The sequence below is a fragment of the Triticum dicoccoides genome, chromosome 3A (genome assembly GCF_002162155.2).
Source record: "Triticum dicoccoides isolate Atlit2015 ecotype Zavitan chromosome 3A, WEW_v2.0, whole genome shotgun sequence".
Taxonomy (NCBI): Eukaryota; Viridiplantae; Streptophyta; class Magnoliopsida; order Poales; family Poaceae; genus Triticum; species Triticum dicoccoides.
Window position 1 is genome coordinate 701,940,867 of NC_041384.1, and position 13,971 is coordinate 701,954,837.

Genomic DNA, 13,971 nt, shown 5'->3' on the forward strand with positions numbered 1-13,971 from the left:
TGGGTTGATGAGCAGTGGCCCCCAACAATGGAGAATGCATTGCTGAAGCTTTGGTCAATGGTTGAAGAGAGCAAGTCTGCTAGGGTGGATGATAATCTTCAAAGTTCTTTAACTATTCACCATTTGACAGAAGAAAATAAGAAGCTGGATGCACAATATGACAAGTTAGTGAAAGATGTGCATCAACTTGTGGACTTTCAGCAGGATAGGGTTGTGGATTTCAGTTATCTGCAGTCAGCTGTCACATATCAGCACCAATGCAGAGCTGAATTGGTGGCTGGTATGAATGCAAAAATGGCAAAGAAAGATGCAGCTCTAGAGAAGCTTCAACAGAAGTTTGAAATCCTGTGCAACCTGACAAGTGCTCAAGCAACTGCCATCCAAAACCTCAAGTTGAAGAAGATGAAAGAGAAGCAATTGAGGATTGAGGCTCAAGAGAATTTGGAGCTGAAGAATGCAGAGTTCACAAAGTTTGAGGAGAAGCTCACCCAAGAGAAGCTAGAGTTGAAGTTCCAGGTTGCTGATCTGCTGAAGCTTAAGGAAAACCATAAAGAAGAGCTCATGAAGGCAGAGGATAAGCTGAAGGAGAAGATCAAGGGGATCCAGGCCATCTTGGAGAACTGAACAAGATGAATTAAGATTAGTGGGCATTGCAGACCTTTTGGGAAGGATGGCCGTGCAATGGCCTAGTAACTTAGAATTATGGTAGTGTAATGTATGGTTCTAGAACTAATTGTGAACTCTGGCTGTTTATGTACCTACTAATATGCTATTCATCCTTTTGTGAGAAAAGGATGGATTGTGCATTTGAACTCCACTATGTAATGTGAACAATGGTTGTGTATTCCTATAATGTGTTGAACTCCAGTTAGTATCATTTGCTTATGTTAGACTGAAAATGATGGTTAAATGCATGTGAGGAATAGTTACATATGTTAGAGTGATGCTTAAATGCTTAAATGCATTTGCAAAAGGAATAGTTTTAGGTGGTTCCGTCGACCCCGAGACACCCTAGACCCTAGTTGATGGCTTTAGGTGGTTCCGTCGACCACGAGCCACCAAAACCCAAAATGATGGCTTTAGGTGGTTCCGTCGACCCCGAGACACCCTAGACCCTAGTTGATGGCTTTAGGTGGTTCCGTCGACCCCGAGCCACCAAAACATAGACAACATAAAAAGGACCATTTTGAGCATAGACAACATATCAATAATAAAAAGAACCATTTTTATCATAACAACATATCAATCATAAAAAGAACCATCCAAGCTTGCATAATCAATAACTCCAGCATATCAAGATAGTCCATTCCAGGCATTCACTCATAAGTTGCATCCACATCAACAAAAGCCATATATGGCATTGATTCTTAAAGTACACCACCAAATCAAAGATGACATTGTACACCACCACATGAAGTATCTAGTTACCACTTGCATAGAAGTACCTCCCCCATCCAGTATGTCTACCACCAGCACCTCTCCCAGCAACAGATGTGGAGGGAGCAGTAGATGTGGAGGGACCAGATTGTCTTGGGACAGAGAATGCACCTCTCCCTCTCCCAACACCTCTTGCAGCACCTGGTGCAACACCTCTCACAGCACCTCTTCCAGCAGCTTGAGCTGCTGCAGCACCTCTCCCAGCTCCTCTCCGAGCTCCTCTCCCAGCTCCTCTCCCAGCTGTTGGTGTTGTTGTAGGAGCTGCATGAGAGGTTGTTGTTGCTGGTGTAGTAGCAGCACCACCACCATTGGAATTCCTTGCAAGAGGCTTGCATAAACAAGAAGGAAAATGAGTAAGTACTTAAAAAAATGGAATGTACAAGAAGGAAAACCACTTATAAGAGGATTACCACATGTTTGTTCTTCCTCAAAGCCAGCTCAAGCTTCAACTGCTTGAGGCAGCTTGTGTACCTATGTCCTTGCAGTCCACAATTGCCACATGTTATAGTCCCCATTCTTGATGTGTCCTTAGGCTTTGGAACTTCAAATTTCCCCTTGATCCTCTTCTCTTTCTTTCTTCCTCTCTTCACTTTAAAATGCAGGTGGGTCAATGTCTGGACCAGGGGTCTTTGTCCAGTCATGCTCACCAGGAACTGGATAGATTATTGGTTCATAAGCTGCCACATAAAATTCTTTCTTGAAGAACTTGCTGACATAATCCTCTGGTTTTCTTTTGCCCTTGTTGATTGCTGAGATGGCATGGTTACATGGGATGCCACTGAGGTCCCATTTTCTGCACCCACATGTGTGCACTTGCAAGTCAACAGCATGGGTTTGCTGCCGACTTGTAACCTGCCACAAGTTCACACCAGCTTGAATTGGTTTGCAATATTTGGCCCTCTCCTTCTCAACCTCTAGCTTCTCACTATAATGGGGTGTTATGTCCCATCTAGCTGTCTTTGCACTCTCCCTATTCCTATGCCACCTCATCATCTGTTTATCCTTTATTCCATCACACATTGTCCTAATTGGTTTCTTCCTAACATCTAGGACATACTTGTTGAACACCTCAGACAAATTGTTAACTACAAGGTCAGTCTTGCAGTTTGTGTCAAATGCATGCCTTGCCCATGTTTTCTTGGGTATTTGACAAAGCCACTCCCAAGCTTCCTGACATTCAGCTCTAAGGTCATTCATTGCAATGTTAAATTTGTGTTCACTATATGCATAGGCAGCATTATCCATACACTTCTTCAGATCTTCCCCCCTAAACCCAGCATTTTGGAAGTTTGCATAGATATGCCTAAGGCAGAACCTTTGGTTGCACTTAGGAAAGACAGCATTCACTGCATTTAGTAGGCCCTGGGACACACAATTAAACTAGCTAAGCTACTATCTAGCACAAAACAACCATATAGGAACAAGGACATAAGATGCAAGCACATACCTTTTGTCTATCTGACATTATTGTATATGGACCAAACTGTCCCTCTTCTCCTCCTAGGCAGATTTTAAGTTGGTGTAGAAACCAACACCAGTTAGGTGTGTCCTCTTGCCCAACAATACCAAATGCTAGTGGGTATATATTGTTGTTGCCATCTCTACCAGTGGCAGCAAGTAGTTGAGCACTAGTAGTTAACTTAATGAAGCACCCATCAACACCTGAATGAGCAAGCAAATTCAATATTTAAAACATTCAAATGCATTTCAAGATGAAACAATGTGTAACTAATGCACAAGGTGAACAAACTAACCAATGAATGGTCTGCACCCCTTGAGAAACCCCTCCCTTGCTCCATTGATGCAATAGAACATAGCATGGAATCTTGGACCTGGATGGGGGATTTTTTCAGTGGGTGTTGGAGTTACAGTAGTGACTACTACTCTACTCCCAGGGTTTGTATCCATCACTGTCTGAGCATAGTATTTCAACCTAGGGTATTGCTTCTTGTGGTCTCCTAGCACAGCATCAATAGCTATGTTCTTTGCTCTATATGCCATTGACTTGGGCACATCCACACCATACTTCTCCATGCAAGCATCAATCAAAGTCTGAATGCCAGTTGTTAGATCAGATCTGAACAGTGACTCATACTTCCGTGCAAGCCACTTGGCACTTACCCTTGTTGTCTCTGTACTAGTAGGGCAAGTGTGCTTAATTCTCATCTTCTTAATTACAAAAGTAGTTTCACCTTTTATAACTGCTGCCACCATAAAGAAGTTGCAATTTTTTTGGTTGCATTCTACAATTATTCTTTGATCTGAGTTCCTATGATATCTGAAGTTTCTTTCTTGAGTGATGTGTAGGTTCAACAAAGCCTCTCTGAATTGATGTTGATCCAAGAAACACATGTGTAGACATAATTGCTCATGTGGTGCATCCATTTTCTCATTGTACCATTTTCTAGGAGGCCTCTGCTTTGCCCTGCTTTTCCTTTTCTTTGGCAGCACAAATGACAATGGCTCAAAACCATCATCATCAGCCTCCTTCAACAATCCTTTCTCTTCTTCATCAGATGAAGGTTTGAAATCAGGTTCCTCCTCTGATACTACACTTGAATGTGACCTTGTTGTAGGCCCTCTCCTAACTGGAAGCTTTTGTTTCTTCTTCTTCTTCTCTTCATGTACAATTACAGTTTCTACATCCTGTGAAACAACTTTGTCATCTTCATCCATTTGAAAAGGTTCCTCAACCTCTGTGTCACCCTCATAATGCACAACTTCTTCCTCCTCAGATTCTTCATCATCTGTTTCTTCCTCTTCCATTTCATCATACTCTTTCTGTTTCTTTCCCTCAGCCATCTCTATGTCATCAGCATCACCCATATAAAAAGGTGGTACATCAATGTCCTCTTCACCTTCACAATCAGAACCACCACTGCCAACATATCCCTCTTCTTCTTCTATTTCCATAACAGCTTTCATTTTTCCTTTTACATTCTTGCTCTCTTGTGTGCAAAGACCAGTACCATGAGCTACACTGTAGCTACTACTCTGACTTTCAAATGCAACTCCTTCTTCATTAACAGCATAGATGGGTGCCTCACTGAGATCATATAACACAGGCTCTTCATACACAACAGTGGATAATTCTTGCCTCTCAAACTGGCTGCAAGGAGGTGGACATGCCCTCACTAGCAAATTTAAGACCTTAGACTCCTCAACCTGCTTCTTTACTAATTGCAACTCAGCATTACACTCTACCATCTCCAATCCTTTCTCCCCTAATTGTGGATTCTCAATGTGAAACAGCAGATCATATTCACCAAATCCTTGGGTTTCCATCACTGCAATCATATTCAGGTATGTTACATCTGAACTGCAGAGCTTCAACTCAAACATTTCTGAAGCATCAAAATAGAACCTAACATCCAAAATATCATCATACAAACTGCAAAATGAAATAACAGAAAAAATGGTTAATAAACAATTTTACTTAACAGATAGGCTAACATATAAACAAAGCTTTGTTTAAGTTAACATATAATTTGGACTCTGCTCTAGTTAGGAATTTTTTAAGTTAACATATAAACAAAGCTTTGCTTAAGTTAACATATAAACAAAGCTTTGTTTAAGTTAACTAATGGTGCTCTGACAATTTGGACTAAGAAATAACAATGTAATCCACTAATGCTGCTCTGCTCTGCTCTAGTTAGGACTCATGTAATCCAATATACTTCTCTGCTCTACTTAGGAACTAGCAATTAGAGTGCTAAACATGCAGACAGTAAACCAGGCAGTAAACCCTAACCCTAATCCCCAATTTCAGTTTGCAAAGATGGAACAATGGAACACTTACAGAACACCACCGATGCCATGAGTCCACTGATGGGCGGTGCTAGGGTTGGCCAACCAAATTCGCGCCATCTTCAGCCTCTGCTCCATCGACAACGCCGGCTCCGCAAAATCTTCGTCCTCGCTACTGTACTCCGAGCTGGAGTAGCAACCACTCCCATCGAGGCCTAAGCGGGGGAGGTCGCCGCCGCTCGCATCGCCCTGGCCATCGTTGCCTGCCGGAGTAGCCGAGGCCATCGTCGCCTAGGGCACAGCAGCCGCGGGGGAGAGGAGGGCGCGAGGGACGAGCAGCCGCGGTGGAGGTGACAGCGCCTAAGCAGTTCGATCCATGACTACGGCGGCGTGGTGTGGCGGGCGGCGGGGCGGGCGGGGAGGCAGCCGCCGGCGAGGAGGAGAAGGAAGAGGGCAGAGCGGGGTCGGGGTGTGGCTCGACCGCACCAGCCGCGCCCTAAACGGTGCGAGCCGGCCTCGTCCCAGTCAGCGCCCAGTCAGCGCGCGGGCACACGTGCACTGGCCAGCGTGTCGCCTGACGGGCGGGCCCAACCGGTCAGCTTTTCTGTCAATACGTATAAAACACACTTTTAGTCTTTTTTGCAACGGCTCGACCCAATCTTGGTACTGACATGTAAAAATTACCAATCTTGGTACCAATCTGCTTCCAATGCCCCAATTGTGGTACTTCTGTGCAATTTACTCATAATTGCACAATGGAGCTTGTCCCATGGTCAACCTAGGAAATAATGGAGACCAGTGCAGAACATTGATCTCATCATGTGATCCGGTCATGCCAAAGAAAAGAGAGCCAAATCCAGAGGTCTTATGATGCAACTGCTCTAATACATGTTTGGAACATTTTTATCGATTCATGTTAAAGATTTATCTAATACATGTTAAAGATTTTTTTTGGTTGGGATGGAACATTTTTTGCAACAACGTGAACATTTCTTTACATGGTATAAACATTTTCTTTAATGTCACGAATTTTTTGGCAATTGTGAAAAATATTTATTTATAACGTCATGTACATCTTTTTTTATAATAAGAAACATTTTCTATAGTAAGCAATCATTTTTTAGTCATATATTTTTTTATAAAAATTGACGTACATATTTTTGACATAGTGAACATTTGTTTGTGCATGGCACGAACAATTTTTAAAATTGTATACACATTTCTCAAAATTCACATACATTATTTTGAAATGCAGTAACCTTTTTTAATTATCACAAACATTTGTATGAATGCTATGAACATTTATTAAAAGTTAAGCAAACAGTGCGGTAATATTTCTTAAATGTGGGGTGAAGTTTTTTAAAATTTAACAAAAAATATTTCCATTTTAGAAATATAAATAAAAGTAATATAAAAAATCCCTCAAAAAAAGATAGAAAAAACGTATGTTAGGGAGCCAATGCTCTCCTCCCTTGCGCTGGCCCAGCCCATTTATGGAGTAGTCCCCGAGAACGGCCGCTCGCCAGAGTCCTACTCCGTCACCGCCGCCATCTTTCTCCCTCCCCGCAATCACCGTGGACAATTTATTGCAAACCTGCCGGATTCCTCTGTCCGAGGACTTCGGCCGTCGGCGCAGGAGACGGAGAGAGGAGGTCGACGGCGACCAGGAAGGACGAGGGAGGCGGAGATCGGTCGCGCGCGCGCTTCCGTCATATCTTTCCGCGCAGGCGACGCGCGTGAGGCGGGGCCTTAGGAGGCGCCGGAGATCGGTCGTACTGCAAGTCTGCAACTGAGACGAACTAGAGTAGTAGACCCTGTATAGTGTTTTTTCAAGTTCTGAATACTCTGAATGTTTTTCTTCTGCGTCACAGCAATTATTGATTTAAAATTCTATATAATGGTATGCTTTGGGGTAGCTACAAGCTCTTGATTTTTTTGCCCGGAACTTGCTCGAATATTGGCTCCGCGAATTGTTTCTACCATTCGAATATCTGAGAACAGAGTATGATGCATTATGGCATTGCCCATTGATTTGTAACAGCAATTTTAGCAGCCAGGATTGAGGACTAGGTGGTCATTAGATGCTAATCAAGGTGGGTTTTTTTTTTCATATTTGGAACCATAAACAATCATTAGCTTTGAATGTATTGGTTAGTGGTGAGATTCTGATAGCTTTACCTGAATTTAAGAAGAATGTTTCCTTTTGCATATTCTCTGATGAATTGAAGAAGAATAAGGGTGCTGATGTGATTTTTTTTTGGTGCTTTAGTGTACCGGTACCCACACTGAAATTTGTAACGGCGTGCTCATTTGATGTTATAGTGGTGGAGATCTTTTGATGGGCTGGCTGGCTATACTATTTACTGCCTTGGTTCTCTTCAAGAGTTTTCTTGGTTTGAATTTTGATTGTCATCCATCTGTATGAAAATCCAGGTCACTATAACCAGGAGCACTAGCTTTCTCAAGCAATGGTTCATTTCAAGAACAGATACATGGTGATGGAGGTCTTCATCGACGTGAGCAGAGGAGAGGCTGATCCAATCATCCTCACCCAGTTCAACATAACCAAAGTTATCAGAGACAACATCCAGCTCAACTTTGGGGAGTGTGGCCTCGCTGCATCTCTTTGATCATTGCAAGGTGCTAATAACTTATAAATCATCTTTAATTCCCCCAGGCAGCATGATATATTCCTGTAATGTGCTCCCAGTTTATTTTAGACTTTATAAGCACTTCTGAGCTCCGGTCATATGCAGTGAAGTATGTAAATCCTCTGACGAAGCTTTGCGTAATCCAAGTGTCGCGTGAAGATCACCAAAAAGTTTGGGCTGCTATCACAATGGTGAGGAGCATTGGGTAGATCCCTGCAGTGTCGTTCAACCTCTTGGATGTGAGTGGTGAGTGGATAATACATGATGGAACCACATCAGTTTATTTCCTTTTTCTTTTACACTTGGTTTGATGCACTATGAGCTTCGTAGTTGAATTCAGTAACTGATCTAATTGTGTTCACTGTGGTCTTAATGTGTTATGACTTGGCGCCTGAGTGGCTGAATTACACTTGCATCCAACCCTTGTTGGCCCAAGACGTAGCACTTTCCGGGTTAATCCATTTGCACGGACGAGAACTGAAGTGCAATTTTCCTTTTTCTCAAAAGGAGTGTTATTTAATTATGATAATGCCAAACGAATCGGCTTACAAAAAATAAAAGGAAATAAGTCGAGGTCATCCACATAGGACATGCCTCACAACAGCATCCCCAAAACCTACCAACACGCAGAAGTGCAAATGGTGTGCTAGGAAATCTGTTAGGCTTGTTGGGCCGTAGGGTGTTACAAATTATTGAATGCAATGTCATATCTTCACAAGCTGATATGCTCATCTCTTTATCAAATTGGTCAACAATTCTTTTTAGTTTCGACTTCTTAATAAAACATATTCCTTTTTATGTCTGATTCAAGTACAATATAGCTTTTCAGTGTAAGGTGAAGTTCAGTTAGCAATCACAGCAACGTCTTTCTGATTCCTTTACACGCGTCTATGTTGTTGAGTTTGCTAAAACTGCTTTTCTCACCAAGAATCCAGATTAGTTCTGAGTGTTTTCAGTGCACAAACTTTGGCTGATAATGTTTCTCCACATATAGTTTGATGATTATCCTCATATTGTTTGGCATTTTGACCCAACTGCACTTGTTATTTTGCTGAGCCCCTAATAGAATGAAATGCTTGCAAGGCCATGTGCCAGACCAGCGCAACTTCATTTCCAGGAAGTATCAGGGCCTGCAAGAAAGCCGCGTTGGAGTGTGAAGAAGCGAAGTTTGAGCAGTACAAGCTGGCTGCTGGTGATAGTATCACGCCGAAGATCATCGAGTCCGTGCAGAGTTGCTTTGGCAAACTTAAGGGGCTAGATAGTTAGTGAAGATGGAAGTTTGTTTCGCCCGCCATTATTCTTGTTTTCAGAGACTCGAGGCATATCAATTCTCTGGAGAACTTACAGATGTACAGTGAGGAATTGTGCCTCTGTACCCGCTGTTCAATGGCTCACCACCCAATGGTCTAGGTTCCAACTAACATGGCTACCAACTAATGTTCTCTGGCTGCTGTTGCATTACACCAAGAAGTTAGTTCATGAAATTGTTGGCTCTAGTCTCCAGGTTGGTCTCAGTTCATGTTCATTTTGAACAACTTTATTTCTGGTTTGACTCGATCAACTAAAAGAAGAACATTAAAGACTAGTACATATATCTAACTTACTAGGTAAATGCATATTGAAGGTTCTCAAGAAAATGCAAGTCATTATCAATCCGTGCTTACTATTTGTAAGTTGCTTGAAAATGGCAACTTGCATCAGTTGATTTTGGGAGATTTTTTTTACAATCTCCACATCAACAAACCAACAAGACGGTATTGAGATGGAACATATGTGCACTATGCGCAACGAAAACAATTTCATGGTTTATTTTGAAGACAAGTATCGTGTGTATTTCGTGGCAATATTCATGATTTGGGGATTTTGTGGAGGCAAGGATGTAGAAGATTTAGGCATGAGATTTCATACATTGGAGGTTCTACCCAGGTTCAGCCCCCCTGTTCTAAGGGTAATACCCTACTCCTGCTCTCTTGTGCGAGCCAAAGGATTTGTCTAGCCTATAGACTTGAGTGAACATGTCTATGTCTCATGCCCTTCTCACCTTGTATACTACGGTGAAAAGGTGGAGTTAAAAGAGTTGTTACAGGCCATGATGCATTATGATGGCAGTTACTAGTGAATTTACCATAAGAGCCGTCTTGACGGTATCACGGGTAACGTTCACCTCGATTGATCACATCTTGATCCAGTAGGATGCTTGCGGTTTTTACCTGGATGGGCTTCATGCTATTCGACTTCTTCTGATGACTGGGGCCGTTAGTCATGTAGGGCCAAATCCTTGTCATGGCCCTATCTTGGGGGAAGGGGAAGGGGGCAATAGTCCCCAGGTCCTTCAAGGTCGCTCAGATGGCGCTAAGGGCATGTACAATGGTGGCATATGGATACGGATGCTTCATGATAAAAAATAGTTTGAGGCACCTACATTTATTTTTTCTTTCCAATGCAAGCTACCACTAGTGGACCTCATTAAGAAATAGAAAATAAAGACTCTAGTACACATGCATCTCTACTTTTCACTCTAACATTTTCAACTTTTGACACCGGACCACACTTTTTCTCTCTAAGCACCCGTCTTCTGTAGAGGATCTCACTTCCGTATCTGAACCTACTTTATACCTGATATCCGATCCTACATGGCATACGAGCATCACCGTTGGGCTATGCATTGTACATGCCCTAACTCCTCAAATGAGGAAGGTTTTCTGTTGGGGATATTACTGCTGGGCGTAAACCGGCCTATCTGGGCCGGGTCAACTTCATTAGTAGCTCCAGAGTGATAAAGCCCAAGAAGGAAGATGAGGGCCTAAGGCCCATAGCCGGTTCAAGACTTGTAGCTATAAACCGGGATTTGTATATAAACTTGTACTGTAAGTTAGGAATAAGGAGAGACCAACCCGGAATACGAATATCGACCGGTGTTAGGACTCTGTGAGCCGACGGGTGTCACCCGTGTATATAAGGGGACGACCCGGCGGCGGTTCAAAGATAGACAACAACTCGAGACATAGGCGAAGCTTGTTTGCTCCCTAGTCATTGAAACCCCATCAATTCCATCACAACTAGATGTAGACTTTTACCTTCATCGAATGGGCCGAACTAGTATAAACTCTCTTGCGTCCCTGTGTCCGCTTTAACCCCTTCAAGTTAACCCGTCGCGATGGCTCCACGACTAAGTCCTTTCTCTAGGACATCTGCCGTGACAAAGCCACGATAGTTGGCGCCCATCGTGGGGCTATCGCACGATGGTTTCCGGTTCTTGGAGGGCCGCTTTGAAGGACTCGAGGGCTACGCTGTAGGCCGGATGACTAAGAGTCGTCGCGGCAAGTTCTACATCGATGACGCAGGCTGGGGCCCCGAGGCCGGCTCAATTGAGTACGGGTACCGGGTCCCCTTTGGTGGCATTCACGTTTTCATTGGCAAGATCGGTGAACCGGGCCCTGAGCCGGACATCTGCACCGACCTCGTCGAGACGGCTCAGCGTGCGCGATCCGCCCGGGTTAAACCGGCCATGAAGCGTGCCTTCGTGGGAGTCATCCATGGAGGAAGTTATGAGGATGGATCGGAATCTCGCGGCGATACCGTCGTTTGTTCCGATGACGAGTCATCGACCGGAGAAACCGAATCTCTTTATCAGCTACAAGACGGCCGGATTGAGGGCTGTTCCGATGGCGACAGTATTCCGGACCTCTCTGATCTGCCCAACCGGGTTGGAATATTCATGACTGGCACACAAGCAGTGCTTCATTCTTCGACCGCTGCGGCAACAACCTCCGATTCAGCAGCGGTGACGGCTGCCGGGGCAGGAGGCCCTGTGCGCCCGCCGGCTCAAGTTCTATCAGAGCTATTTGATGCATTGGTTGTGCTTATGGCGGAGGCTAATCCGGCGGATCAGGGCGTTCACAACGCCGAGATTGCAAAAGTGAAGGAACAGATCACCCAGGCCAAGGCAGATTTGGCAGCTGAGGACACCAGGATGGCCACGGAGCGGGCCACTTTAGACGCACAAGCCTACAGGCTCATGTTGGACCAGAGTGCGTCGCAGGAAGTCATGAGGAGGAAGTACCGATCCCGTTTGCCTCCGGTTTTTGAGGCCAGAGACCTTTTCAACACTCCAGGAGTAGGAACCAGCAATCCGCTGGAGGGAAACCGCGCGGAAGCTCCCGGGACCGGTGCACCGGTTCAGCCTTGTCAGATGGACCCGCCTCGTCAAAACACCGTTATACCTCAGGTTGTTTTAACACCTCCGGGTCACTACTCCAACCCGATGGACAATCTCGTTGCCGCTGCTGCACGGCTGGAGGCCATTCAAATTGAAGGTGATTCGCCGCAGGCAGTAGAGACGCGACGGGTCAAGAAGCTTTTGAGGACAGCTTTGGTCTAACAGGAAGCATACTCGTACAGCCACGACCGGATCCACTCGACCCCCCGTCCAAGCCAGAGCTATAGCAGACATATGGATGAACCGGCAGTGTCGAGTAACGAATGACGTTGAGCACCCCGTGGCAACAACCCGACGGGTGGTGCTGATAACGCTCAGGAAGTGGTGAACCGGGCCCGAGCGCGCAGGGAGGCCGAGTTAGCCACACAACATCAGGCTCGGCAGCTCATGCCGGTTCTCCCAACTATCTCGATCGAACCTGGTGTTACTTCTAGTTCTTTGGGGGTGCCTTGCCTTATCCCCGCTTTACGCAATGTGCGCCTGCCCAATGATTTCAAGGGCCCGCGCAAGGTACCAAATTACACGGCGGATCAGCCTCCAGAGACATGGGTGGAGAGCTATGAGATGGCCATGGAGATGCTTGATGTGGATGACGCGGCGTGTGCGAAATACTTCACCATGATGCTTGAAGGAACGGCCCGTACTTGGTTAAAAAGCTTGCCGGCTAATTCTATCAGTTCATGGGCCCAATTACGAGCCCGGTTTATCAGCAATTTCAAGGATATATGTAAACAGCCTATGTCGATAGTGGACTTAGCTGCATGCGTCCAGGAGGAAGGAGAATCAACGACTCATTGGGTGCGCCGGGTTTCACAAGTGTTGCACTCATCAGACCGCATCAACGCTGACACCGCAGTATTAACCCTAGAAGGCAACTGCCGGTTTGGGCCCCTGAAGCTGAAGTTGGGACGGATGAAGCGTCATTGCACTGACATGGGGACCCTCATGGCCGCTTTGGTGAAATATGCTGATTCTGGTAGTACCAAGGATCCCGAATCTGATGATGACAAGACAAGGAAGGGAAAGAGGAATAGCAATCCAAAGGTCAGCAGCATCATTGGGCAGGCAATGGTGGTGGAGGCAAGCGTAAAGCGGATGGTAACATGAACTTTGTGGCTAATACCAACGCACAGGACAATGGCCAGCGATGCAAGGGTAAACCGAAAAATCGTAATGGGGCACCCAACCCTAACCCAGACCGCCTAAACTATCTGCTAAGCCAGCCCTGTCCAAGACATGGGACGAAGGAGGCGCCAGCAAACCACCTTTGGAAGGATTGCTTTATTATGCAGGAGTTCAAGAATTCTAATAATTTCCGATATGATCATGAATCTGGTGGTGGCTCAGGATCCGGGCCGGGTTACGGTGGAGGAAGTTCCGGTTCAGGATTTAATGGTAATCCGGGCGGACATAGTGGTCAAAATAGTCAGAACAACCAGGGTGGTTACAACCAACAGCAGCAACAGTCAGGTTACCAGAGCAACCCAAAGCAGTTGAGTAGTGGGCAGTACCATGTCTTCACCACTAGCTTGGACAAGCGAGACCGGAAGGTTCAGAGGTGGGCGGTCAACTCTGTTGAACCGGCCATACCCCGTTATCTACGTTGGTCTGAACAGCCAATCATATGGAGCAGAGAGGATCACCCTCCCCAGGTCGATAATCCGGGTCAGTTGGCTCTAGTGGTGGCGCCTCAGGTGGGAGGTTACAAGTTCACCAAGGTGCTCATGGATGGAGGTAGCAGCATTAATATCTTGTACTATGAGACCTTCCGTCGTGTGGGACTGACAAATAAAAATCTTAAACCGTCTAATACGGTGTTCCACAGTGTAGTACCTGGCAGATCAGCATATCCTATTGGTAAGATAGCTCTGGAAGTGGCCTTTGGGGATGATCATGATTCCAGGTCGGAGACATTGA

The 13,971-nt window shown here is 45.2% G+C and overlaps 1 protein-coding gene and 1 pseudogene across 1 annotated transcript; one reads left to right on the forward strand and one right to left on the reverse strand.

The window, feature by feature from the left end:
• Window positions 1–2,028: 2,028 nt before the first annotated feature.
• Window positions 2,029–5,469, reverse strand: LOC119272986. Its single transcript, XM_037554315.1, has 4 exons — window positions 5,237–5,469; window positions 3,192–4,828; window positions 2,885–3,099; window positions 2,029–2,799 (listed from the first exon to the last, which is right to left on the reverse strand). Exons 1-4 carry the CDS (start codon window positions 5,467–5,469, stop codon window positions 2,029–2,031), a joined length of 2,856 nt encoding a protein of 951 aa, XP_037410212.1.
• A 2,183-nt stretch (window positions 5,470–7,652) lies between these two features.
• LOC119273294 lies at window positions 7,653–9,101 on the forward strand (annotated as a pseudogene).
• Window positions 9,102–13,971: the final 4,870 nt, after the last annotated feature.

Excerpts from the sequence above, each read along its gene's own strand:
- LOC119272986 (XM_037554315.1), bottom strand. The coding sequence starts at position 5,469 with ATGGCCTCGGCTACTCCGGCAGGCAACGATGGCCAGGGCGATGCGAGC. Across the intron at positions 4,829-5,236 it reads CATGGCATCGGTGGTGTTCT|TTTGTATGATGATATTTTGG; the intron begins GTAAGTGTTCCA and ends TTCATTTTGCAG. Across the intron at positions 2,800-2,884 it reads TAATGTCAGATAGACAAAAG|GGCCTACTAAATGCAGTGAA; the intron begins GTATGTGCTTGC and ends TGTGTGTCCCAG.